The sequence below is a fragment of the Asparagus officinalis genome, unplaced genomic scaffold (assembly GCF_001876935.1).
Source record: "Asparagus officinalis unplaced genomic scaffold, Aspof.V1 AsparagusV1_Un3173, whole genome shotgun sequence".
NCBI classification, from domain to species: Eukaryota; Viridiplantae; Streptophyta; class Magnoliopsida; order Asparagales; family Asparagaceae; genus Asparagus; species Asparagus officinalis.
Window position 1 is genome coordinate 1 of NW_017975432.1, and position 2,587 is coordinate 2,587.

The 2,587-nt window shown below is 34.8% G+C and overlaps 1 protein-coding gene across 1 annotated transcript; it reads right to left on the reverse strand.

Annotated features, from left to right (window-relative positions):
• Window positions 1-282: 282 nt before the first annotated feature.
• Window positions 283-2,525, reverse strand: LOC109828643 (thioredoxin H-type-like; the record flags this gene model as incomplete). Its single annotated transcript, XM_020395599.1, has 3 exons — window positions 2,469-2,525; window positions 1,609-1,760; window positions 283-454 (listed from the first exon to the last, which is right to left on the reverse strand). Coding segments are annotated over exons 1-3 (381 nt in total), but the record flags the coding sequence as incomplete, so codon positions are not given.
• Between the last annotated feature and the right edge of the window lie 62 nt (window positions 2,526-2,587).

Sequence of the window (2,587 nt, forward strand, 5' to 3'; positions counted from 1 at the left end):
AGACAAAACAAATACATATGCAATGATTACTCAATATCTCTGTTGAGAATAAATCAAATACAAGACCACAGGTATTACAATGCAGCCACCGTTGATTCTGCTACAACCTCTCTCTGACCAAATGCTCATTAACCTACCTAATTTCTCCCTTGCATCTAAAAATCTCACTAGGGAATATAATGCCTGCTTTGTTCCCACAACATTGTTAAAACTAACATAACTAATATTTTAAACAAATTACATAACTCCAAACAATAACCAGTATCAGATGTTTCAAATTACAGCAACTCTAGGAACCTCCACAGTAAACTTATCAATCTCAACCATCCACTGATTCTTCTCTTTTGCAGGATTCACCATCATCAACGCTCTCCAAACTGTGCTATTACACTTGAAGACAGGTCCAAATGCAATCTGCCACTCTGGTGGTTTCAGTGTTGAATAGATTGGTAGGCTATAGTCATGAACATATTGTAAGACCTCAAATTGTTCAATATGACAGATTAAACATGAGAATTACCTGAAATGCACCAACCAAATGGATAATGATGCAGATGTTGGCAAGGTAGATCAACCAAAAGGGTTCATAGAATCCAAAACCAGTCAAAATATTTCCTGGTGCTTTGTTTCCAAATGCAGCATAACCGAGATAACCACAAAGGAAATAAAATGTGGTGGTTGTTGATACTCCAATAAAGCTAGCCTTCTTCATTACCTTGTTCTCTACTGGAGGTGATTTCAAAGTGTCTTGAGTTAATAACAAGAATAATTAATTTAGAATCGTGATCAAATTTTATCATGGGGAGTAATTGAACCCCTCTGAGATTTGAATGCAACTTAAATATAGATTGATAACCAAATTAACCAGAAAGTATAAGTTGTTAGATATTAGTCTAACTTTTCTCTCTCATAAATCTCATTACTTTGGCTTTCTTCATTTCTGTGAAAGCCTAGCCAACCAGCCACATGAATATCATTTGGTTCAACAGTCGGTAAAAGGAGCTAGTCAGTGAAAATGAAGGGGTTTGAAGACTGTCAAAGGTTTTGAAGATTCAGTTGTAGTAGAAAATATGGTTGATGAGACCAGTGAATTCTACTTACTAAACACAATATATAAACCATTAGATTAGTTTAACATGTATAACTAAATCAAGAGGCTTATAGAAATGTACATAAACATGGTTCATGAAAGAACCATTCTGCTTGATTTTATAATCTAATACAAGTTCCACATTGATAGTAATACATAAATAAATAAAAACAAAATATCTCAACTCTTTATATACCTTATGCTGAACTATTTATACATAAAAATAGAACAAAAAAACAAGGAAACAAAAGTATACCTCTCCCAAGGTCGTCGCGATCAGCATGAACAACAGCCAACCCCCCCCCCCCCAGTTGAGTACGGCCCACTCAGAGGGATCTTGAAAAAAAAAACCAGAGAAGGGACTATCAGTTAAGATAACAGGTAGTCTGAATATATTGAGCATTAACGCAAAAGATCTATTAGTATTATATAAGAGAACAAAACCTGCAAGTCCTTCAAGCACACATCAGCAATCCCTGAAACATAAACACATTCCAATACTTACAGAGAGATCTTACCTTAATGATGGAAGCAACTTAATACTTACAGCTAACTCATCAACATCAATTGTTAGGAAAACAAGTTGAGGGTACTTCTCGGAGAGCTCAGTATAGAGAGGAGTGATCTGTCTACATGGGCCACACCATGATGCACTGAAATTTGCAACAACCTACAGCAAATAAAAGTTTCAGTTACATGCAACTTGCAAGTCTATAGGGGAAAAATAAATCCTTATAAGGATGGTAACTGATAAAAGCTTGACTAATGATCAAAAGTTTTAGCTAGCGAGGCATCTGCATGAACATGCTTATAATTGGTATAAACATAAATGTCCGAAGGCCTTAACGGGTATAAAACGATATTGCACCAGTCAACATATGTACTGATTTTGCTCCTTTTTAAGTTTTGATGGCTATGTCCCTTTTCTCCGTTCAATTGATCCTATGGAAATCAACACAATCATAATATTCAAGAAATAGTTCTGATCCATGATATTGAGTATGTTCCCTTCATTTGTTTGGCATTCATTTATTTAGCATCCATCCATTTATAAAGCAGGCATCAATAAAGTCGCTAGCAGTTTTAGGCAAAAGACTTAACAACTATTACATTTAAAAGAAGTTACACTTAAAAGTAGAACAATCTAACCACTCAAGCTTTGTGCCTACATGTAAATTAATATTATATAAGAATCCTAATCTGCTCTAAGCCATTCCTTAATATGCAAGTCAGTAAAGCTACAAAAATTATCTACTTCTTGTATATATTTGTGCCCTTGAAAGAACAAAAATAACAATTTAGAATTGAAAAGGTTCTTGTTGGTAGAACAAAGCTTACTAAGATTAAACTCAATTATAAGAACAGAGATTTTATATACCTTGCGGAAGTCCCCAGTGGTGTGGGCAGCAACATCCTCCTCAAGGGATCTCTGCATCGATTATAAGAACAGAGATTTTATCTACCCTTTAGCTAATCAAATCAATTCCAATAGTGGGA